We start from the raw sequence: 22,859 nt of genomic DNA, 5'->3' as shown, positions 1-22,859 counted from the left end.
TGGTCTTAATGAGGACCAGACTCATTTTTCTAAAGGAACCGGTTAAGGTTTGAGTTAAGATTAAGAATTAGATGTGGTTAGATTAAAGGTTGGGATTTAGACATTAACTGGCGATGGTTAATGTTGGGAAAGGGCTCTGTTTGGGCTGAACAACTGAATGGAAGCCAATGTAAACCCAAGTGTGTGATTTGATTGCCTGCGCGCTCGTGTAAAACTGCAAAATCTTGTGCGTCAAGACTTGGGCACATCTGCTCTCTCTTTGGGAGAGAGAGAGAGAGAGAGGGAGAGGGAGCGAGGGAGAGAGGGAGAGAGAGCATGCTCTGCGCCTGAACTCTTTTCTGCGGAGCTGTAATTCGCAGCAGATGACCACTTTGGGGGGATGTACTCTTTCCTGGGGACTCTGGGAGGTGAGCCTCCCTCCTGACGCAGCACCAGAGCACCGCGACTTTAATTTGCCTTCATCGTGCTGTCCAGTGATGGAGCCCTGACCTAATCACCACTTCTCTCTTCACTCTTCAGACCAACAAGTGGATTATGGTCTGCAGGAGCGTGAGAGAGGACAGGGGCGACTGCACCTGAACAACCCAGAGCGGCAACACTTTGGAACACAGCCGCGCTGTGGGGATGGATACTTCACTGGCAGGCGTTTGCTTTCTCCTGCTCTCGCTCGATGGATTCCTCTGTTCCCCCGCGCCGGCGAGCGTTTGTCCGGACCCATGCGACTGTCAGCAGCCGCAGCACCTCATGTGCGCCAACCGCGGGCTGCGCGCGGTGCCCAAACCCGCCGCGCGAGCGCCCGAGGAGGTGCTGATCTTCAGCCTCGCGGGGAACTTCATCACCAACCTCACCGCCCTCGACTTCACACGGTACAGTGACCTCGTGAGGTTAAATTTACAGTACAATCAAATACAAACTGTTCACCCCAAGGTTTTTGAGAAACTCTCCAAACTAGAGGAGTTGTATTTGGGACACAATCTTTTATCAAGTGTCCCCGAAGGGACTCTACAGCCACTGAAGAAGTTGACTATCCTCTATGGAAATAATAATGACATTAGGAAAATCACTCCAGAGCTTTTCGTCAACTTGGAAAATCTTGTTAAATTGCGCCTTGATGGCAACTCAATAGAAGTTTTGCAGGACTCGGTTTTTACAAGTTTGACCAGTCTGCATTATCTCCATCTGGAATCCAACCAACTCCATCATATTCACAGAAATGCTTTCTCCAAACTCTCCAACCTGCGTTTTCTCAACCTGGCCCACAACAAGCAGTCAGCCATACGCAGTGTCCTCACTTTTTCCCAACTCAAAGCTCTGACAACATTACTTCTGTCTGAAAATGAAATTCAATACATTGGAAACCACGTCTTCCAGAACCTGAAGAAGCTGTCCAAACTGTCGCTGAGCAACAACAGGATCTCTCGTCTGGACAGCGGCGCTCTGAAGGGGCTGTCGAGTCTAAAAGAGCTTCTGATTGATGGCAACACGCTGCAGGAAATCCCCGCCGGTCTTCTTGACCCTCTGGAGAGCATCGAGGAGCTTGACTTCAGCCGCAACCAGATTTCCACTCTGGACTCGATGGCCTTTTCACGACTCAAATGTCTCAGAGTGTTGAAGCTTAAGAATAACTTCCTCACCAGTCTGTCTGGTGACATTTTTGCCCTCAATAACATGCTTTATGACCTGGATCTCCATGGCAACAACTGGACATGCGACTGTCGCCTGGAGGAGCTGAAGAGATGGATGACTGCAGCACATTCTCAAGGCAAATTGTTGACTGTTTTTGTGCAATGTCATCACCCTGCTACTCTCAGAGGGAAGTATCTGGACTATGTGAACAGCTCCCAGCTGCAGCCGCTCGGAAACTGGACCCACTTGTGCAGGAGCCAAACCGGGCCTGAGGAGAGTCGTGGAGGGGATGTCCTGGAAAAGGTGCAGGGAATGACAGACGCAGCAGAGCAGGAGGAAAGAGGTGGAGAGGGCCAGGTAGAAGAGGAAAAAGGTGTTGGTTTAAGAGAGGAAAACAAGGATGGGGTGATGGTGAAGAAAGAGGCAGAGACGTGGAAAAGAGAGGGACAGGAAGATGTGGGAATCCAGGGAGATCAGGGGGGTCCAGAGGTGACAGAACCATCTTCCTCACTGGAAAGAAAGAAAGCAAAGGAGTCACTCAGTCCAAGGACACGACCTGCTGCAGAGGCTGCTGGGAAGCGTGGCAAAGGGAGACGGAGGTCAAACGTCATTTCCAGAACGGACGCACCAGCCATTTCCACACCAGGTGACAGAAACACCACAGATGAAAGCACAGTGGTCACCACAACTTCTCAGGAGTCAGGAGAGAAGTTTGATCTTCTCAGGTCAGACCAGAAGGAGACTCTGCCTCTAATCACGGACCCGTGTGTGTTTAACCGCCATTTTATCACTAACGTCTCAGTGGATCTCGTGACGTCCAGTACTGTCACCGTCTACTGGACCACAAGGGATCATCACCCCTACACATCAGGACCTGGCCTGGGTCTGGTTGAAGTCCACTATCGGATTCTCTTTGACCGGTTTGGTGCTCCGGATCGTTTCCCCCGTTACGTTTATGCTCACGGCGCGGCTCGCTCTGTGATCCTCCGAGAACTCAGCTCAGGTTTGACCTACATCGTCTGCGTGGAAGGAGTCGTCGCGGGGTCCGTCTGCCAAGTGGCCCCGCGTGACCACTGTGCAGGACTGGTCACTCTGCCCGAGGCAGTCACTCGCGGAGGCACACTGACCTCTGACCTCCAGCTCGTCACAGTAGCAACACTGGCCGGGAACGCCGTGCTGCTGCTCGTCATCGGCGGAGTCTGGCTGGCGCGGCTCGTGAAGAAGAAGCTGCAGAGGAGGAAGTCGGCCGTGCATGTGCGCCACATGTACTCCACCAGGCGGCCATTCCGGCCCACCATGGCCACTGCGTCCGTGTCCACTGACTTCACCAGCTACCAGAGCAGTCGCCCAGCACGACTCGCACCACTGGAGGAGGGGGATCTCATCGAGTTCCCCTGTGACCGCTTTCTGGACAACAGCACTGCTCGCAGAGACAGTGACATGCAAAGATTCGCTGACTAAAAACTGAAAAAGTGTAAAACTAAACAGTGACCTGCTCTGTGCTTACGCTACATACTCTGTGGATTTGAACAAACCAATTCAACAATCTTACCTTGGCACTTGTGGTTGTTTTTTTATGCGAACCATAACTTGTCCATGGTGACCACAGAGCAGCTCAGGTCATCAGGGCCTCTTCAGACATCAGAGGAAGTCCAATCCCTCTTACTTCCTCTTCCTGCTTTTGCTTCTTTCATTTCCTTGCACCTGTGAGCGTCTCTGTACGTGTGATTGGTTTTGAGCGCAAGTGTGTGTGCATGAGTCATGGACCACTGATTTCAACTATGGTGCTAATACTGAGTTAACAGACATTATATTGTCTTGAAATTGTACAGTATGTAATGATGGCTGCTGGTTGGCAGGGGGAAAAAAATCACCTTTTTTTGTGTGTCCCATCTATCGTGTTTTATACTATTATATGGAACTTTGTATTATTTTTGCATTACATGAAGAAGTAAAATCCCCAACAATGTGATGGATCTGTCATTTGAGTGTTTGTGGATGAGTTACTGTGGCTTTCAAGTGATCCTTTCTTCATAGTTGTTGTTCATTTGCAGTTCAGCCAGGCTGGTGAACCATTCTTCCTGTCTTTTATTTAAAAAGATGGAATATTTTATGAGAAATCCTGCATATGGTATCAAATAGCTTGGGGGAGAAAACCTAAAAACATGTGTGAGGGATATAAATAATAGCTGTAGCATGTTAGTCAGTGTGTGTGTGTGTGTGTGTGTGCATCCCTGCTTTTGTATACGTGTCAAGATGAGATCTGGCAATAATTATGCAGTCCCTTTTGTTTGAGAAAGACAGGGTGGAGTGCCTCCCACTCTCAAATCACACTACACACAATCACACATGCATGCTTATACAAACGTGTGCACACAGAGAATGTTCACATAATCAGGGGCGGGTTGAAGCCAAACGTCTCATAATATCCTCGCTTATTTATGACTTGTACACAAAAAATACAGTTTTGAGACACTTTCATTTACTCGTGATCCATATATAAATGGCAAAATATCCACTTTCAGATGCTTCTACGTGTGTTAAAGGCTGACGCATAATAATATAGGCCAAACGCCAGTCAGGAAAGGATCTACTTTGTTGGCCACTACAGTTATCCTGGTCACCCACCAGCTCATAAAACCAGTCACTAGATGGCAGAGTAGACCACAATAGAATTACACTGATTATTTCACGCAGACAAAGCATCAGTTTCTGCTGGATTTCATATTACGCAACAAAAGATTCACAAGAAAATACCAGAATAAGTGCTTTTTTTATTTTAGCAGTACATTTACAGCGATTGTCGACATCTTTAACATACAAAAAGTCTGAAATAAGTGTAAATTAAATTAAACGGTCAGGGCTTGAGACATGACAAGTGCAGCTTGGAGTTATTTTGCATTTTAAGGGCATGTTGTTAAATTAAAAAAAAAAAAAAAGGCTTCCCAAGAAAACAAAGGTGTTATTTTAAATCTCCATTGTCTTTGTGTGTTAGTCACATGTAGAAAAATACAGTTTAGACAAACTGACTCTGGGTTTAGAGAGAAGGCATAAGATGTGCGCTTTTGAGCTGCTCATTGAAAGATATTAATTCATATAGATAATTCATATTACTTAATATATAGGCTTTTTTTTAATTAGTGCAAGACAACATAGTAAAAGAAAAAGAAAACTGAAACACTGCTTAGTTTGATAGTGTGCATAGTCAGTGGGTGGCAGGCTAAGGTGAGATTGCTGAAAACAACATTTTCTGAAAAGACACAGGACGCAACCGCCATGAACCATCACAGTTTTTCACAAAGCTTTAAGTCAAAGCACATTTTTGTACCAGTTACGGAAATGAAAGTGGGAGTACCTCCCATGTGTGGCTCTGGTATCTTCTCCAACCAGAAAAAAAAAAGACAAGAATAATACCTCAGTGTTCACGTGGATTCATAAATTCACCTCATCCAGTTCGATGTAAAATGTAAAGAGGCGTGGTTCGGTGTTTCGGTGAGATTATTTCAGTCTGGTTGGATTCAGCCGGCCAATCCCACCCCGCCCTCTATATGATGAGGGCTAATGTCCAGCGGGCTGGGGGTCATGGCTTGTGTCACCTGTGGCTGTCGAGGAGGTGGAGATGCTGTTGTGTTGGATGGCCTGCAGATGAGAGCCGGGGCCGACAGGAGTGGGACTTCCTCCTGCAGCTGGACACAGAGACAGCTGTCAAATCAAAGTCACTGATCCTGTGTGGACTGTCCGCTCTGTGCGCTCTGAGTTTGTATTTGCTTTTTCGCGTGAGCAACAAATGAATGAAAACAGTTGCAATTTAAGGAAAATATCTCTTTTATTTTACAAGGGAATACTGAACATTCACATAAAAAAAGACAAAAATAAAAATATATGAATATAACACATGCCAATATTGCAATAATCTTTGTTCGTCAGAGCTCGAATTTAAGGCTGCTTTCCGCTTAAGCTACAAAGTGCAAATTTCTTTTCAAAATATATTCTTTTTTTACGTCAGTCGCAGGCTCAGTTAACGTTGAGCATCGTCTCTACCTGACTGGAGTGCAAGATGGGCCCTGTCTGCATTTTCCATACTGACTGGTGAAGCTGCCAGTGCAAGAACAGAGTTTTTCAAACACTATCCTGGCAGGTTGTACTCAATTCTCTTGTAAGTCGCTTTGGATAAAAACGTCTGCTAAATGACATGTAATGTAATGACTCTAAATCAGCATGAGACTGAAAGGTGAGTGCATTTGAACAATGGTTTAGAGTTAGTGCATGGCTCCTTCCTGGTTCTCCTAGTTCTCAGCAGGAATTAAAGGGCATGGATTAATGCACTGATGGTGACAAAAGCTGAGTTTTGGCTCTTAAGTGCTGTTTGGTATCTGTTGTCTGTGTCTCTGTTTGTAGAAAGTTGGTTTGTTTGTTATATCAAGGCCACAAGTAACCATGGGGGGATTTCCTTTTGTGCACAAATACGGTATATTGTATGTGAATTATACCATCAGGTTTGCATGGAGATGATTGGTTTCAGACGTCAGGTGATATTTCTAGCGAGGGGCGACAGGGTGTGGAGTTTTACTCACTGGGGTACCCCTGTGCCTCTCTCTGGCGGGCGGTGACGGGACAGTCCTTGTGGGTGAGCAGAATCTGCTTCAGCTGACCCACCTCCGACCTCAGTGACGTCACCTCATTCTGGGAACACAGAGTACTATTAAGCAACATTCAAGTGTGTTTGCGTGTGTACACTGGTCTGTGCACGGAGCATGTCCCACCTGTAGCTGCAAGTTTGTGTGGGTCAGCTCCTCGGCTTTCTTCTCCAGCGACGACACCCACAGTTTTCTCTTCTGTCGACAGCGAGTGGCCGCGGCCCGATTGCGCTCCAAAAACTTCTGCCTGCGCTCGTCGGGGTCCTGCTCTGCTGTCCTCCTGCGACGGCCGCTGCATCCTCCTTCCCGTGGCCCACCACCACTGCAGCTACCACCTTGCATTGCATGCTGGGAATGGGAAGGCTGTGAGGGCTGCATCTGCTGTGCGACTGGTGATAACTGTAGACAAACAAAACGAAAACATTTTAACTCTCATTGTGCTTGAATGCAGAAATATGGGGTCAGGTGCTACGTTCAACGTCATATCTTTAGCTACACTTGTTTCACTAAACATTTATGTAAATATGTAATCAGCCCATCACATGGAAGCATTGGAGTTCATTTAAGCATAGATACATGGTCAAGATGACCTGCTGAAGTTCAAACTAAGACTCAGAATGGGTGAGAAAAGGTGATTATTTAACTGTAGTAGTTCACGTTTTAATACAAACAAATGTCTGCTACATTAAAACCATTGTCAAATTAGTTCACACAACCTGGCGACATTCCAGTGCTGCACACACAAAGTGATGCAAGACAGACAGTGGCAACAGTAATATTCCATCCATCTTCTACCACTTCATCCTCCACATGAGGGTCGCAGGACAACCCCAGCTGACATAGGTTCTAAGGCGGAGCACACCCTGGACAAGTCGCCAGTCCATCACAGGGCTACATGGAGACAAACAATCATGCACTCTCACACTCAAATTTGCATAATACCAAATCTGCATGTTTTTGGACTGTGGGAGGAAACTCGAGAACACGAAGAAAACCCACACAAACATGGGGAGAACATGCAAACTCCATATTTTAGTGAAACAAGATGGTTGCAAACACAAAGATGTCCACAAAAAACCCGGACGTTAAGCCGCTGTACATGCAGAAAACCCTCCCACAGTCAGGTCTAAATAGTATTGTTCGACAGCTAATTTCCAGATGAACGAGACACCATACAAATAACGTCCCATCTGTTCTAGTCACAAAGACCAAACAGAGGTTACAACAACACACGTTACACAGTCTCTGCTCTGCGATCTTTCTGTGGTGGAGTGTGCATGTTGTCCCTGTGTCTGCATGGTTTTCCTCCCACTATCAAAACATGTATGTTAGACACATTCAGTCAAGTTGTTCCATTGTTGGCGGGATGCTCAGTCACAGTGGTTCTGATCAACCCTCCATCTGACCTCGTGATTTCATTGTGCAATTGAATGACAATAAAGATCCTTTTCGTCCTAAAGCAGTGGCCAGTGAGTGTATGACAAAATGTAAAGCACTATACCTGTGCTGGAACAGAAAGTGGGCGTGCAGGAGGTGATGCCTGGTGCATGTGTGAAGGCGGTGATTGGTGAGCCTGAGCGTGCGGTACATTCCCTGACTGGTGAAGCTGGTGGCTGTGCGAGCTTCCCAGGTGCTGAGGAGGAGGAGGAGGAGGAGGAGGCGGCGCGTGGCATCGCTGTTGGTAGGGAAGGGGCGGCGCTGGAAGCTGTGGATGATGAGGATGATGATGATGGTGTTGTAGTGGAGGCGCCTGGTGGCACTGTGACATCATGTCCATCATGTGACCCATGGATGTACCAGGGTTGTTGCCGGCAACCATTCCGGGGTGGTGCTGTGGGAAATGATGGCCCAGCGTCTGTTTGGATCTCTGAGGGGAGATTATATGTTTACTTCTACGTTTATACAGAATGCATACACTGAACACCTGCAGCCACCAGGATAAACCACTATCCTTTTATTTAGGTCATACGAGACAGAGAGTTGTTCATAATGAAACTACTGACCGACATTTTCATGACTCACATTTTCATTTTACTCACAAACTCTTTTGAAGTTACTGTGGCCTCCTGGAATGCTAAAATTAAATGATTTCCACTTAATAGGAAATGTCCCACACACACACACTGCTTCCACTGTAGTTACCTAATATTTTTATTCTGATTCTGAAATCCCCCACAGCTTGGAGGGAGGATATGTTCTTATTTGGGGAAGGTGATATAGTTTAGGTGTGGATGAGCATTTGTTTTCTTGCTGATTGAGAGGAGAGGCAAATCATTTGGGGCTTATTAAATATATAACATCAAATAATATTTGTCACATAAGAAAATGGTTTTAAGAAGATTTGTTGATTGCCACAGAATATTTTAAAAACATTAGATAATCTTAATCAATCAATACATAATCAAATAACTCACTCATCATTAAATATGCAATGTTAATACTGACTGTTTCTGTCACTGTATGTACAGTGCTTCACACATTTATAAGACCACCACCCAAAGCCACAGCTGCGCTAAATTAATGGTAATTATATTAAAAGAATGTTTTTGTGTTTCTGTAATGGTTCACCAGGATTTAGAAGCTCTTAAAATATGATTATTATTGTTATCCATGGATTATCTTTTACAAAAAAAACCCAGAAAGGCATATTATTATTTCTTGATTAAAATGTCAAATTACAGTTATTTACTTGCATTCCTGAACAGAAAACATAGTTTTAGTGGTCGAATGTTTGATTCATTTCTGACTTCTGGTTCAAATATGGTACAAAAAGGGTGAATTCAGTTGGTTATTTGCCAAATAAATTGTACATTCCATTAAAAAACATCATTACATCTGAGAAACGCTGTAAACTAAGCATGATATATGAATAGCTTGTGATTCCACAGAAACACTTTCCCTTTCTCTGGTGTGGAGTGGGCTGTGTTTGACACCTGAAACCAGCCAAATTAGCAGCAGCAGATTAAAAGATCCCAATCTACACACTTCAAAACACGATCCTCAAGTGTAGATCCTCACTGAATAACTTTAATATCAGCTGACATCTTTTCCATCATCATCATCATCATCATCGTCCTCTTATCTACGACGCAGTCTGCGGAGGACAAGCGTAAGTTCCAATAAATGCAGTCATCTGCAGCCTGATACCTTCACACTTTATCATTCCCTCGTATCATCTGACTAAACAGACTGTAAGATCTAAATTAAACCTCATCTCACCTTTCTCCTACGCTCAGCAGAGGAGAGGGAGAGGTCATGTTTGGAGCATGACATCACCCCCCCCCCGTCCGCCCGTCCTTCTCCGGCAAAACTGCTATCTGCCCCCTGTTACGCAATATTTCTTTAAGAGAAGGAGCTGACTTTCTCTCTCTCCCACAGCCATTCAGTGATTAAACCATTCAGTGATTTAAAAAAGAAAAAAAGAAAAAAGAAAAAAAGGGCACATTTAGCGACTGCCAAGGATGAGGTCATTGAGCTGTCTGTGCCAGCTTTACCAGCAGCCAGCCAGCCTCACACACACACATGCTGAACAGGACGGGGCACAAGTATTTCTTCTCTGTTTACTACATAGAAACACCCTAACACTGTGGTTGTGATTACATCATGGATCGCCTTGGCCTGGATGACACATCACGCTGATATTTCTGTCTGGAGGGACGAGTGAATGAAGACATGAAAGTGTACGTGATGCGCTCATCCACTTGTAAAGTGTTTACTTTGTGACTTTGTGGCAGGCAGCGTGTGTTCGCGGTTACTGTCGTTACTGTATTTTTCTTTTTCTTTAACAGGACAAAAATGTGTGTGTGAGAGTATGTGTGTGTGGGTGTGAGATGAAGAGAGGTTAAGATTTGAACCTGCAACCTGAGAGGCTGTGAAACCCGAAACCAATTTTCATTTACCACTCTATATACACAAGCCCTGCACATGAAGTCATAACCTATGTGTGCACAAAGGTGTTACTTATTTTGTGAGGACCTAATCTGTTTACACAATCACACTATGGAGACAAAAAAGCTATAGTGCACATCATGTAAATCATTACACTCTAAGGTGGAGACATAGGGAATGGATGGAATATTTTTTTATAGACAAGGAATGTTAGTCACCATAATGTCCTCTGATGTCCAGGAGACAATTCTGTGTGAGTGTGTGTGTGGAATGAGGGACATAAGAGTGGGTGTATGGATGCAGGACAATTTCACAATGTTCTCACATCATTTATATTAAACAAGCCATACTACCTGCACCTAGAAAGAGGAAATGTAAGACATTTGGAGCATGTTGACATAGGAAAATAAAAACACAGAAAGCTAAAGATTTGACATTGTGACTTACTGTTTTGTGTGTATGTGTTTGTGTTAAAGTATAGAACTATGCTTTCTGTCTTTCCTGATAAGAAAGGACCAAGTTGAAGGCACAATGTGAGCGTGTTTAATGTTATACAAGAACTAGACCAAGTCTGTCAGTATTATACAGTACTTTTATATAGTAACATGTCATATATCATTCAGATTTTGTTCCAGCAGTTCATAAGTTCTATAGCAACCACTGATTTTCTTAACTTCTACTTCTACTTCCCAACTACAGTTTCTCAACACAAGTTTCAGAAGATCTTGTAAAAGCTGCGCACTATTTTTTTTCTCTCTCGGGTTGTACGCTGCTTTTTGTGCGAGTGACAGGTTTTTTTTTTTCCCCACTGTGCAGTCATTTCCCAAAGGATTTCATATAAAAAGGAAGAGGCAGTTAAGAACAAGGTGGACTGTGTACTAAGTTAAATTAGCACAACACCACATATCTGCACCTAAACTAAAGGGCTTACTGTTCCACACGATTCATTCTGACGCCGATCTTATCTAATCCACTTCTCTCTAAAACGTTCATCTGTCCTACAAATATATTCCAGTGTATCCACATAATGTAGAAACGCTTACATCTAGAGCTACAATTCAGCAGCTATTTCTCTGTGTGTTTGTTTTCTTCATAATGTTTGTACATTTGAGAGAATATGTTCATTTGCTTTCAGGCAGAGAGATCGATGAAAATACAGTTGCCAACTTCCTGAAGCGAAAATAAGGAACAGGAGGGGTTCCTTATACTGTTTTCATATTGTAAAAACAGTTTTTTTTTCATACTGAAAACTGAAACCATATACCGGATATACTGCCCTTTACATAGGCTACAACCCACAAACTACACATTTTCACTTTCACAGTTGAGTAAAAGATGCAGTTTAACTGTCTTACAATAGTATTTCTATGGATGTAACTTTCTATCAATCACATATGAGTTTAAGATCGATAGAGTCATAGAATTATATTTTTTTTCGCCATTTTACCATTTTCTGTGGGACAGTAATGAAAGATGACAGACAGATCACGCGATCTTCATTAGCTGACTAATCTGAAATGTTTCTGTGATGGTTTTGCAAATAAAGGAAAAAAAGTGTGCTGTGTTTCTCAATACGGAACACATCTTTTATCTTTCAAATATGGAACAAATCTATATTTCATGGAATGGTTTGCAAGCCGAGTAGCTCCAGCTAGTATGGATCTGTTCACCGGTTGTGTTTGACTGGAATCTGTGTTTATCTGTACAAAAACCAAACTGCTAATAACAATAACTAGCTATTTTAAGAAGGCTTATGTACCAGCCTTTGCCTGGCCTGGGTAATTAATAAAAACAGTGACATTTAGAAGTGCATGTATGTATGTTTTGTTGTGAGTGACAGAGCTACATTGTTTCCTGTTTACATACTTATCCATCTATGACGGCCACATATGTTGTGCCACATAAAAAATAACGTTCCTTTAATAGTGCCTCAACCAGCTACTATCAAAGCTCATCAACTACCCATGGTTCTCAAACAGTGCTACGTGTAACACCAATTCTGAGGAATGTTGACTGGAGAAAATACACAAATAACAAAAAAATATAATAGAATAAATAATAATAATTAGAGTCACCTCATCTCTTGCTCCATCTTAATCTAATTTCACTATGGGAGGATGATGAGGGAGCAAATGATCTTATTAGGAATAAATCTGCCTCCTTTGAAAAGTCCGTAGCTTATCGCTTTTGCTCGACCTATTGACACCACTGCATTTTAACATTGGTGGTAATGGAGTTACTTTGAGAGCTCAATATTTTCTCAGATGGTACTTGGTATAAACGTTTGAGAACCACTGTAATAAACTAACCAGGGGGAATGAAAGAGGGAGAAAATATCAGTGGCGGTCAGTTACCTGAGGTGAGGAACAGGAGGGGTTGTGTCCAGGACCTGGTAAACCCATTAGACAAGACATCTGCTTCTCTATCTGAATAAAAAAAAGAAGAAGGATATTAGGACAAAAATAACCTTTCAACCGTGACAAGAAAGAGAATCAGTACCAACAGAACCACAAGGATACAGTTCCTTCTCAAGGCCACATCCTCTGACACCTTTGATTAATTCATCCTCAAGAGCAAAGTGACTTTTTCTGTCAGCCATGAATTTTTCTTTTCTTCACTTTGGCTGCTAAACCTGCATCTATAAATCATCATGCATGCGTGAGACTCCGTGTGACTGCATGTGTTTGTGTGAGGGACCTGTAGTTGTCCTCTTAGTACTTACAGTCATGTGCTGAGCAGATGCTCCTTGCATGGCGGGATCTGGCAGGGTGCCGGGTAAGGAGGCTGGCAGCGGCTGTCTGTGTCTGTTCCGCATGTGGAGGAGGGAGGACAGAGGCCCAGGAACTGGACTGTGGTCAGACACACACACGGACAGACAGAGGGACCAGACGTTTCACAGGTTTAGAAACAGATGCAAATTAAAACATTTACAGACAGATCTTGACAGCAGATGAGAATGAGATAGACTAATATGTAATATAGTAATGAGGAATGGATGAGAGACAGTGAATTAGGCTTAGGGATTAGGTTCCAATATCTACTAGAGCCAATCTCTTATTTTACGGGTTCAGTGAGTCAAACCTCTTCTAAAAAACTGTAGAGATATTATATTTAACAGACATGTTGAAAATAAATCGGAGGCAGTCAAAAGGGTGATGCTCTATGGATATTGAATCATCACTGCAAATACAGCATTAACTTCCATATAGGCTGATTTACACTTAGTCATTTTGATTATGGTGCTTCACATTTCGTTTTAACAACAAAATTTGGTGAATTAGCAAGCTATTGGTTTTCATGTTGTGTTTTATTGTAAAAACATAATCATACCCAGGTAAATTTGAAACTTTTTGGTACATTATCACAGGCAAATATTCAAAAATGTGAACATAATTAAAGCGGAAACTACAAAGAAAAAAGTGCAATAATCTGGATGACCCACATCTGGTCAATCGGGCTAAAAATAGAGAGGAAACTCTTGAGCGCGAGTACAAAAAGGCATAAAACCGAGGTCTGAGGTGAAACTGTGACAATGGAAAATATGACAAGATGAAAAGATTGAAAAAAAAAGGAAAAAAAGAAGTGGCAGCTTGAGAGGGAGGAAAGAATCTAAAGGATCACAACCGGGAATGTTGAGACCCGGGGTGCCATGTGCTGATCTAACTGCTCTGGCTCTCAGCCAGTGAGACAGCGTGGGCCTCCGTGGCCACGCTGAGGTCATCGGCACTGATGTCATCACCGAATCTGGGGTATGCGGCCCGTTTTAACGTACAACAAAATACAGACAAACCAAAACAACATTTCCTAATGTAACCACAACAGCTCTACCGGGACAACAGCCAGATTCTCAGAGAGTAATTTGCCATGGCAACCGCCGATAAACACGAGGGGGGAAACTGTCAGACACTCGAGTCATAGTTCACTTAGTCAAGATTTTGCTGGTTTCACTGATTGACATTCTGTCTGGATTCAGATGGTACTGATTTAGTGAAGCCCTCTCTTTTATAGCTGTTCCTGGACAGATGTTTAGACCTTATTATGTCACTAACTTACTTCCGGTAACTTGACTCATTTAATCAACAGCAGAGGTGTGACAGAGGCTTGTGTTTTATGCAGTATTGGTGTTTGAGAAGAATAGTTCAAAATTCCTTCTTTATCAACAAATAACAGGAATAATCATTTAAATGTGAGGCTTTCTGGTGTTATTTAAATTTCTGACAATGGAATCATCTGCCTGCAGACCTTTGATACATGTAGTTCCCTCCTTTTCCTGACAGAATTGCATTTATTCACTTGTTCACCCAACGCACCAACACAAATACTACAAAATGCACACTGAGGCATTTAAATGTGACAATTCAAATTTAAAGTTTAATTGCTGAAATAAGTTGAACTTAAAATGGCAGTGAGAACAGACACACTGATATTTCATATTAAAACAATTAATAATTGAAGTCTTGGGCTTTGAGGAAACATAATATAAAATAATGTCAAATCCTGTCACAGAAATTGACAGTCTTTCTGCAAATGATCACAAATCTATAAAAAAGAATCTATAATAAATAATTGCAAATTTAGTCTATATGATATGAGTCTGTGGTTAAAAAAACAACATTCCTATTTTCCTATAACTATGTCCTTATAGTAGTTATTAAAGTTATTGCTTTAAATTTAAGACATTAAATTGTATACAAATGGTATTGCAATCATTTATGCCTGCATTAAGTTAACTGTTGATAAAAAGTGCTGGTTTGACCATTAACACTAAACCCACAGTGTTTATAATCCTGTATCAAAATGGCTGAGTGTCTACTCCCTCTAACAAACCTTAACTGTCAGGGAGAGTGGAAGCAGCTGCTGGGAGCTCGTCAGATGAAAGACAGGAACTCCTCTAATCTGTCTCTTGAACTAGGTGATAACCAGGGAGCCATGGAAACTGGCCAGACACTCAGAGACTCGGAGTCTCAAATATACATAATAGTGGTGGTTGTTTGGTGTCGTAGTAGCTGGTATCATTTAAGTAGGTGTTTCACCATCAGCAGTCCACCATCTCTTGTGCTATTACTTTGTTCTCTCAATAAAGTGATGCTTCTTGTTTTGTTTTTTTTTGGTCCTGCTCTTTCCCTCAGTTCATTAGGGCAGTGATAAATTATGGGGGATAAATGCCAGTCTGTGCCAGACAGAATGAGTTATAATACGTCGACACCGGGATGGGCCAGACGGGGTGAAGGAGAGGACGACAGGAGCGAGAGAAGGAAACATTTAAAGAAAATATGTGATGTATGAATGAGAAGACGATCAGAGATTTGTGTGTCTGGATGTCTGCAAAGGTATGCATGCAAACACCCATGTTTGTTACTCACCCTGAGTGTGTGAGCGTGGAAGGAGCCTGGGTGATGACTGATCCAGACTGGGAGGAGCAGGGCAGCGTTTGCTGGCCAGCCAGACTGCAGCTGGGGCCCAGCGTGGGGCCGTGACACTGGGGGCGCTGCAGGACATGGGTTTGGGGATGGTGCAGCGGTGGCTGGGGATGTGGGTGCTGGAGGTGAAGCTGGGGTTTGAGCTGGTGCTGGTTCATACAGGACGGCCCATTATGGGTAAGCGTCTGTGGGGAGAAGCCGGAGCGACACACAGCTGGAACCATTTTGGAACTCAGAGGGTAATGTCTACATTCAGCCTGTGTGTGTGTGTGCGTGTGTGTTTTGCTTATTTTTGAGCACACACACATGCAAGCTTACAATTTCTTAGGTGTGTGTGTTGCATTTACAGAGCCGAACGTGATGGCTTGGCATGAATTTCTTTGCAGGGGGTCCCTCACATTCAAGCGTTTAAACTTGACAGGCCTCAGAAGCAAACGAGTTGTAGTGGACAGGTCCACCTTGATTTTAGCTCTCCAGTCCATTTAGGTTAAAGCAGTATTTCTCAGTCCTGGTCCTGGGGACCAAGTGCCCTGTATGTTTTAGACGTTTCCCTTCTCCAACACACCTGATTCAAATGAATGGGTCGTTGACAGACTTTTGCAGAGCTTGTTGATGAGTTGACCATTTCAATCAGGTGTGTTGGAGCAGAGAAATATCTAAAACATGCAGGGCATTGAGGATTGAGAAACACTTGGTTAAACCATAGACCTCATATAAAAGGTGATCCTCTGATTTGCTGGATGAGGCCAACCAGAAAGTAAGAATATGTTGTTTTAGGGTAGTTTTTTTCCCTTTCATTTTTATCGTATCCTGATGTCCTGTCTGTGTGTGAGGTCTGCCTCAGTCTCTTCACGCTCTTCTTCCTGCTCATCTGACCCACATTAGTCTCCTCCCTGCTCCTATGTCCTCTCCTCAGCCAATCAGCTTCCTGTTGTTTCCCCTCTTTTTAATTACTCATTCTCCTCACATGGTGTAAAACCTCTTGTTCTCCACCTGTGCCTTATCCCTTGTTAGTCTCTTTGCTTGTATTTAAGTTCAGTCTTCAGTTTGTTCTGTGTTCAGTTTTTGACTTCTATTGCCCTACCTGTTCTCTCTCTCTAATTTTCGTTTAATAAATCTACAAAATCTACTGCATTTGGGACCAAACCTGCTCCCAAGCTTGATAGAAGCCTGACAAGTGAAAACAGACTAAAGCATTGCACATAGGTGTTGACACCAGTGGGACTGACAGCTGGTATAGTCCAATATATTTGTGGTTTCAAACCAAACCAAATCTTGAAGCTTTAAAATGGGAGCTCAAACTTTATTGGTATCTCAGAAGCAAACACCTAGCGGTGGTGAGGGAGATGTCCATCTTGATTCTTACTTTTCAGTCCGTTTAATATAAAACACAGTTCAAGACTGACAAAATATTTACCTGTTTGCTCTTCTCCTCTTCTTGGGCTTGTAGAAACTCCTCCTCTATCTCCTTGAACAGACCGACCTCTTCACAGTTCTGCAGAAATCGCGTCGGTGTCGGCGTCTGGTCTGGAAACAAACACACACACAGACAGAAAGGATAGATGGGGTTTAAGTAACAGTCAGAAGACATGCACATGTCACTGCTGTAATTTTCTCCTTTTAGTTTCATTTGCTTCCTAAACTGTCACTCGGGTTGCATTTTGAAACAGAAAAAACAAGTCTCCTCTCTGTCTCCCTGCCTGTGATAACATCAGTCTGTTTCTGTGAGCAGTCTCAACATGCAGGGGGTCAAAGATCAGTTGGGCTCTTTGTTTTGACATGAAATTTCCTGCAGGAGGTGTGACCGGCTGCAGGACCAGCAGAGGAAGACGCAGAGGACGAGTCTGCAAGGGTTAGATGTCATGCTAATGTTTATGTCCAGACAGACAGACAGACAGCTGTTTCTATGGTTACGGACAGTGTTCTGTTAGAAAATGCATCATAGTGGTGCAGAAGCGCAGGACAAATAGAAAAGTAGTAAAGATACATATCAACCACTTACCGTGCATCATTTATTATTATTGTAGATGCCTTTACAACCTTAAAACTGACATACATTGAATCTTAAAATCTCTCAAGTGACTTATTCTTCATGATTTGAATCACAACAAATCCTTACTTTATGTGTCTCCATCAGAAAATACACCAATTGCTTTTAGATGATAATGGGACAATTTATATTGAACTACTCTCCTTTTTCCTTTTGTTTTTCAAAAAAGGATTTTATTTACTTGACAAATCAAGCAAGAAAGGTGAGCAATCTACAGTATTTAAATGTACAGTAAAGAAAGAAAAACGTGAGTTTATTAATCATCAAAAATTGTTTCAGTAATTTTTTGAGCAAGCATGTCAAACATGTTTTTATTAATGACAGTAAAATGTAAAATACATTGATTTCAGACTACTTTGACTTTTGGTTAATAGATGTGAAATACCAGGGCAGTACTGATCAGTAATGTTGATAATAATTTAGTATAAAAATAATACATTCAGCTGTAGACTTTTAGCATACTTTATACAATCAGTACTGGGGCACTGATTGTCCATCTAAAATGGATGAATCTGACAGTAATTAGTCAAATGTTATTATAATCATGACACAAAAAAGATTTTCTCCTGCGTGATGTCAATAATGATTTATTTAAATTGGTTAGTTCTTGAGTGTGCCCCCCCCCTTTTTTTAGAATCAAAGTGGGTCTCCACTGATGCCGCTATCATAACGTATGGTCTAATCTGACTGAGTACTGTACATGTTGCAACATGGGCGGCTCTGTTTCACAGCACAGACTCTCTGAGGGAAGGAAGCTTGAATTGAGTTTATCTGATTTCATACTGTACAATATAACCCCATAATTTTTCCCAGCAGGCACTGATCCTGAAAATAGGTCACCACACTCACACACACATCCAGACAACAGCCCAAATGAGTGACACATTGCACGTCCGAGCAGAGGGAAAACAAAAGACGAGGATTATTTGTGGTTATGGGGACAAGCTGCTAATTAAGAGCCACATTGTCCCCAGTGGGTTGGGGACCCGGGCACAAACAAAAGTTTGACGTTGCATGTTTGTCTCACCTGTAAAAGCCGTGTCTGCTTTGATGGAGGAGAACTTGAGTGTCATCTCATGCTTGTGTCTGTGGATGAGCAGATGCTCCTCTAACTGGAAGCGCTGCAGCACACCGACAGAGAGAGAAGGACATGAAGAGATGCGTGCAGCTGTACAACATGACACATGGGAGTGGATGATCAGTTAAATCAGCTCTTTGCTGACTCATCTTTTTTTTTTTAATCCATTGTATTAATCCATCTTGTTTTTATTTCTACTCTACACATATGTATATACGCAATTTATGCACATATTCGAAAATGTATTTGACAAAAGGTAAAGGTTGTACAAAATGTATACATTAATAAAAATGTGCATTACTATGAGACTGGAAAGGCATTTGTTCCCTTTTGTTTTTATAGACAAATAGAAACATCTGAAAATAAGCATTTCAAATAATCTTCACAACATTGAAATGCATGTTTTCATTATTGTTGACAATAATCAAGCATTGGGTTTGCAAAAATTGAATTTGCAGCTGAGGTTTTAACAACATGCACCACTCAAAGAAAATCGTGTGATTTTGAACGGGTTGGTGATTTTAGTTTGGTTGGTAAAAATATCTGACTTATTTTCCATGCCAGGCAATAAAAATTTCATCCACCCAAAGGAAATCTGCAAAAATGAAGAGCTTTTTTTCTTTTTTACTGCAAAGCACATTCCTTATGTCCTCATAAATAATCAAATACAACACAAAATGAACCCCATTCTTCATTTATGAGAATCTGCACGTCTCCAGTTCCTAAATGTAACTATGCACGTACAGTATAGAGATCTTTGTCTTTTGCTCTTATCATTATGTCATATATGGTTCTAGTAGTATCAGAAATTTGGGTAAGGCTCAGAGAGAGAGAGAGAGAGAAGATTTTGGGGCCTTTACAGTAACACACTTACACACACTTATGGTACACATCTAACTTATATTGAATAGAACTTACCTGAGAGCAGCCCGGAGCGCTGCACACATAAGGCCTGTCCTGTTTGTCATTCATGTCATCCACAAACCTACAAAACAAAAGACCAATAACCAGTTAAAGTGCAGCAGCAGCAGCAGCAAGAGTGTCACACTGTCTCAGATGGTGGTGAGTGTAGGCCTGTAGTTCTCAACTCTAGTTTATTATTTATCCTCCTATTATTGCATCCTGTAGTGGATTCACTAAAGGATGTTACAGATGATGAATGTTTCATCCTTTGGGAGTAGTGGGAGTGTAACAGTAGCAGTAAACTCACTTTTATTACGACAAATACAATAGTATACACTAAGTCCATGTGCTTGCTTTCTTTATCTCTTAATTATTCAACATGTGAGCAACACAGAGCATCAAGGTACAGCATTAACCTTAACTTTCCATGGCCAAACTGTCTCACTTTACTAGCACAATGTTGCTGTTGGCTTCTTCTGTCTTGACATAAAACAAATCACTTCCTGTGTGCAGACATATATGCACGTTACCTGGCAAAGTGTATAAAATTGTTTAAGTCGACCATTAGGCTTCCATCATGACCATATAATGAGTTAATATTTGTCACGCATAACATAAAAATCCAGTCACAACAGGATAAACATATCAACACAAAAAGGTAGAAAAAGATACAAGCTCACTAACTCAGGTTTGACCCAAACAGCGCCTCAGCATAGGCAGTAAATCAGCGATGGGGGTAATTATGACTGATTTGTTTTTGCTGCTGACCCTTTATTTTCCACGGAAAGTAAAGGACCTCAGGCATTACTCTAACCTGGAGACAAAATCCACACTCTTGTAGAAATGACTCCCGAGGTCATTGGGTTAACACTCTGCAACTTTTCATCCTCTCTGCTCCAGCAAGGAGGACAAGGAGGAGGAGGAGGAAGTGTGTTTTTGTCTTTTTGGTTGAAGATGATGGTTTTGAGATATGTGCTGGAGACATAGTGACAGGTACAAAACGCATGCTTTGAAACTTTTTGGTTTGGGTGAGTGGAGAGTGGGTCCTGATGTTATGGGAAAGAGTGAGAGCTAAAGAAAAAAGTGTGGAAAGACAGGCCAAAATCACATGTTTCCATAAGAAATGGAAAGTGTATGTTTGTGTGTATTTGTAACCTACTTAGGACCTTCTCTGGCATAAACACTGACCTTGTCATCGAGATCAAACCATGGTCCCTAATGTGGCAGAACCAAATTTCTGAGAAACTGTTTTAAAGCTAAGATTGGCTTAAGGTTAGGGATATGAATTAAGTGGTTACAGTTAAAGTTAAGGATAAGGTTTTGCTCTGGCTGTCCAAATCAATGGAAGAATAGCTGCACAAACCTGTGTGTGTGTGTGTAAGAGAGAAGAGAGAGTAACAGAGAGAGAGAGAGAGGGAGAGGGAGAGAGGGAGGAGATGGAGGGAGACAGGGAAGGAGAAAGAAGGGAGGATGACACAATGAATGGGAGAGAGAGAAGGAATGAGGGTGGGAGGTGTCAGAGGGAGGGCAGCACTCAAGGCCTACTCCTGACAGGTTTGAACCTGCCTCAGCCCCCATTTTCCAACCCCAGGCAAGGTGACTTCATAAGTGCGTGAGTATGTGTGTGCGTGTGTGTGATCATGATTGTGTGTGTGTGTGTGTTACACAGCAGAATGTGTTCATACCACATTTATAGATAAAAGTGGTTGTTTAGGTAAGTCACAATATCAGTTCAACAAACACACAAACAAACAAGTAAAAATACATTTAAATGCTTTTGCGTATGTTTTTCTTTTAAATAAAACTACAATACAGAGTGTGTATAGTTTCCTGCAATAATACAATTGAATTGAAAAACTTCATTTGCCAATTGGGGGAAATTCAATGGCTCAGCAGCTAAGAAAACAGCAAAGAAAGAACAAAACACTATGTAAAAAACAAGTAATTAACAAATTAAGTACTTGTTAATATGCAACAATACCAATATTTCACAAATAAACAAAGACAGTTGGAGGAAGTTGACAGTATCCTCATAGTAAGTTGTCATTTTGGCAGCTTTTGAAGAAGAAGAGCAGACTCAGCACATTTCCAGCAAAACCCTCCTGTCACCTCAAAGCACAATGACGTCATCTACAATGCATAAATCCAACATCAGACCGGACAATATGCCAAATTAAGACGGATTAACTCACAATGAAAACTTTTCTCTGTGTGTTTCCCGCCTCTTTCTCCCTATATAAACTCATATAACCACCACAGCAACGACCTAAAGAATGACACACACTTAAAATCTTCCTGTGAATCACGTTTAATATCAAAAGCATTTAATTTAAATTGTAAATAAATAAATCAGACAACGTCACTTACTATGTGTCAAAAAGTCCTCGGGTCAACAAGTTGGTTCGGCTCACATTATTCTCCACATTACCCTCCACAACACGAGCCGGTGTCCCGCTGACAAACGAGCCGCGGAAGCCACAGCTGTGAGCGGACTCGCTGCTGTCACACCCCCCAAACACACAACACGACGTCCGCCTGAGGAGGACACTTCACCGGGACAGCGAGACAACCAAAAATATACCGGACAAAAACAAACAAACACACAACTTGTCCCGTTAACTTCCGTTAGAAAAATAAAAATGAGATATTAGGTGTGAAATGTGGTTTGGTGTCTGTTGCTTGAGTGTAAAGTTTTGTGAATGAAGTGTAGAAGATTTTTTAAAGGTTTACCTACCAGCAGAGCGGGACAAGCGGCGCTCCACAGAGGAACCACGTTGGACTGGAGCGAGATTACAATACGTTCTATTTACAGAAGCATTACATCATCCTCCCGGTGACGTCACGTGGGATTCCTGAACTTCTAAATCATTGCGGTCCCGTACGGAGAGAGGGATTGAGGGGGGCGGGGTTAGGACACCGGCCGGTAGGGGGACGGGACTGGACGGCAGACACGAACCGACAAGTGAAGCCAACTCTCTCTCTCACACACTCCCTCACACACGCACCATGCAGCGGCAACGTGACGGGACACGGGGCAGTCAGACCGGGTGGGCGGATGAGTCCCCCCCCTCCCCGACCGAACGGGACGTCCCGGCGTCTGTATCGAGTTTATGCGTCAAAATGATCAACAGCTGCCAGGTTTTTTTTTCCTCACAACTTTCCTGGTGGTTATGATGTCATTATATCTACTGTATTTGATCAAAATATACATTCTTGTTATAAAATGCAAGACTTTTGCTGACGACAAAAGGACATAT

At 42.5% G+C, this 22,859-nt stretch overlaps 2 protein-coding genes across 4 annotated transcripts; one reads left to right on the top strand and one right to left on the bottom strand.

Annotated features, from left to right (window-relative positions):
* Positions 1–3,828, top strand: tril (TLR4 interactor with leucine-rich repeats). The gene has a single exon (XM_044052986.1). The coding sequence runs from the start codon at positions 625–627 to the stop codon at positions 3,085–3,087; it is 2,463 nt and encodes an 820-aa protein (XP_043908921.1). The 5' UTR covers positions 1–624; the 3' UTR covers positions 3,088–3,828.
* Positions 3,829–4,380: 552 nt separating this feature from the next.
* Positions 4,381–22,399, bottom strand: LOC122786585 (cyclic AMP-responsive element-binding protein 5-like). Of its 3 annotated transcripts, XM_044052987.1 has the most exons (12): positions 22,337–22,391; positions 21,970–22,149; positions 19,618–19,684; positions 18,649–18,742; positions 16,989–17,098; positions 15,515–15,756; positions 12,874–13,000; positions 12,506–12,577; positions 7,765–8,130; positions 6,390–6,662; positions 6,201–6,309; positions 4,381–5,312 (listed from the first exon to the last, which is right to left on the bottom strand). In XM_044052987.1, the coding sequence occupies exons 3-12, from the start codon at positions 19,669–19,671 to the stop codon at positions 5,185–5,187; spliced, it is 1,575 nt and encodes a 524-aa protein (XP_043908922.1). In that variant the 5' UTR covers positions 19,672–19,684; positions 21,970–22,149; positions 22,337–22,391; the 3' UTR covers positions 4,381–5,184. The 3 variants fall into 3 exon arrangements, with proteins under 3 accessions (XP_043908922.1, XP_043908924.1, XP_043908923.1); XM_044052989.1 differs by lacking the exon at positions 21,970–22,149 and having other exon boundaries at positions 22,337–22,399; XM_044052988.1 differs by lacking the exon at positions 22,337–22,391 and having other exon boundaries at positions 21,970–22,222.
* Positions 22,400–22,859: the final 460 nt, after the last annotated feature.

The sequence above is a fragment of the Solea senegalensis genome, linkage group LG20 (genome assembly GCF_019176455.1).
Source record: "Solea senegalensis isolate Sse05_10M linkage group LG20, IFAPA_SoseM_1, whole genome shotgun sequence".
NCBI classification, from domain to species: domain Eukaryota; kingdom Metazoa; phylum Chordata; class Actinopteri; order Pleuronectiformes; family Soleidae; genus Solea; species Solea senegalensis.
The sequence above is the reverse complement of the archived record's forward strand: the minus strand, read 5'-3'. Positions and strand labels throughout refer to the sequence as shown.